The 2500-nt window shown below is 17.2% G+C and overlaps 1 protein-coding gene across 13 annotated transcripts in view; it reads left to right on the forward strand.

Annotated features, from left to right (window-relative positions):
* LOC119575361 (putative methyltransferase DDB_G0268948) overlaps positions 1 to 2500 on the forward strand; it is an 11015-nt gene that overhangs the window by 4716 nt on the left and 3799 nt on the right. For 9 of the 13 annotated variants that reach the window (XM_037922919.1, XM_037922920.1, XM_037922921.1 and 6 more), the window contains 2 exons: positions 1 to 77; positions 1870 to 1976. The exon at positions 1 to 77 is cut by the window's left edge and continues 9 nt beyond it. In XM_037922919.1, coding sequence (XP_037778847.1) covers positions 1 to 77; positions 1870 to 1976 — 184 coding nt within the window. The remainder of the gene's footprint in view (positions 78 to 1869; positions 1977 to 2500) is intronic. The other 4 variants (XM_037922923.1, XM_037922928.1, XM_037922927.1 and 1 more) reach the window with 1 other exon arrangement.

A 2500-nucleotide genomic window follows, 5' to 3' on the forward strand; every position in this document is an offset into this window, starting at 1 on the left:
TAGCATTGTATGGATACCTCTTCCCGAAACCAATTCATGAGAGTTTTGGAGATGAGCTGTATAGCCTAATAGACCATGTAAGTACTTTTTCTTGAAAGTACATTCAAGACTGTCCATTCTGTGTAAAAAAAAACATTCATTTCATATGTGTGTGTGTGTGTGTGTGTGTGTGTGTGTGTGTGTGTGTGTGTGTGTGTGTGTGTGTGTGTGTGTGTGTGTGTGTGCATGTAAATATATATATATATATATTATATATATAATATATATAATAATTTTATGTATATATATATGTATAATATTATATAATATATATTAAATATATATATATTATATATTATTATATTAACATATAATTTATATATATAATTATAATATAAAATATATGTTAATAATGTATAATATTGTAAAATTTTTAAAGTGTTTTATTAATATATATTATATATTATATATATATATATATATATTATATATATTTTATATATATATATATATATATTTATATATTTATATATTTAATTATTGTTTATATGTATAATTTGTATATAATATTATATATAATATGTGCGTTTATATATATAATTATATATATATACATATTTTATATATATTAAATATATATATTAAAAAACTTTTAAAAAAATATAATAAAAAATTTAAAAATATATATATATAAAAAATTATATTAATAATAGGGGGGGTTTTATTTGTATATATTTATATATAATATATATAATTTTAAAATTTTTATAAAACTTTTAATTTAAAAAAAAAATTTTTTTAAATTAAAAAAATATATATATATATTAATTAAATAATTATTAACTATAATTACTATAATATACATATAATAATTTTATATAAATATTATATATATATAATATATATATTTAAAAAATTATATATTTTTAAATTTAAAAATTTTTTATATAATTATAATTTTTATAATATATATATATAATATCTATAATAATATTTTCATTCTATACCTTTATTAAATTTTAATATTAATATATCTTATTTTATATTTTATATAATTATACAATTAAACTTTTTTATCCTATTATATATATATATATATTATATTTTAAATTATTTATTTATATATAATTACAATTTTATAACTTAAAAATCATTAATTACATATATATAAACATAAAAATATATATAATTTTTATTAAATATTATAATATAAATATATTTTTATATATTATAATATTATAATATTTATATTTATAATATTAAATATATATTATTTATATTATAATTTCATATTTATTTTTATATAATATATTATTCTTTATATTATTATTATATTTTATTATATTATTATATTTTTATTTATTTATATTATAAAATTTTATATTATATTATATATTATCAAAATTATTATTATTATATTATAAAATTATTATAATTAATTTAAAAAAAAAATATTATAATATTTTAATATTATTTTTGTTTTTTTGTTTTATTTGGGGTTTTTTAATTTTCATTATAATTATATTTTATAAATATAAAACTTATATTTTAATTTTTATTTATTAATATTCATATCTTCTATGTATTAATATATAATTTTTTATTTTTTTATTTTTTTCTATTTTTAAACCCCGCCTAAAATATTAAAGAAAAATAAAATTTTTAATTTAAAGAAATAAAATTATAATATGAAGTTTTGGTAGTCAATGAATTACATAATCATTCAGAATTCTTCTAAGAAAGTTTAAGAAATAATTTTAGCCAGTATGGAAAATAATATGAATTCCTGGAGTCCCCAGCTAGGAAAGTTGAAAATTGAATATCAACTTTCAGCTGCATCGAAAAACGGCAAGTTGAAGGTAGATAAGTAATATATTTTTCTCCTGCCAGTTGTATAAAGAGCAACTGAAAGACTATGTACACCAAGGGAGCAAGGAGGTCTACCTTGGAAAGTATGAAGATGAAAAATACACTATGATATATAATGATCAGTTGAGGTGGGTAGAGAGGTTTACTTTCCTCCCAGTTCCTCGTTTCTTCTCAAAACTGGCAGATCGTAATGTTTTTTGGGAATGCTAGAGTAAATTCATAGTGGCATTTTCTGTGACTAGATAGGATTTAATAAGAGGGTAGTCATTGTAGTTAAGTAAGGGAAATTGATAAGTAGCCTCTTTTTTTTTTTTTTTTTTTTTTTTTTTTCCTTTGCTATTGCTTGTTGATGCAACCATTTCTCTAACCCACTGGCACTGGCAACATGCCCCATCCACTATGATTTTGTTTTAATAGTCACCAAGGAATCAGTTACTAGGCCTACTGATCCTGCCTGTTTACTAGGCCTACTGATCCTGCCTGTTTACTAGGCCTACTGATCTTGCCTATTTACCCCATTCCTTGAATTTTTGTAAAAGGTTTAATTCTGTTACTATTGTTATTATTATTATGATTATTATTATTATTATTATGATTATTATTATTATTATTATTATTATTATTATTATTATTAATGTTATTGATAGTATTA

The sequence above is a fragment of the Penaeus monodon genome, chromosome 7 (assembly GCF_015228065.2).
Source record: "Penaeus monodon isolate SGIC_2016 chromosome 7, NSTDA_Pmon_1, whole genome shotgun sequence".
Classification (NCBI taxonomy): domain Eukaryota; kingdom Metazoa; phylum Arthropoda; class Malacostraca; order Decapoda; family Penaeidae; genus Penaeus; species Penaeus monodon.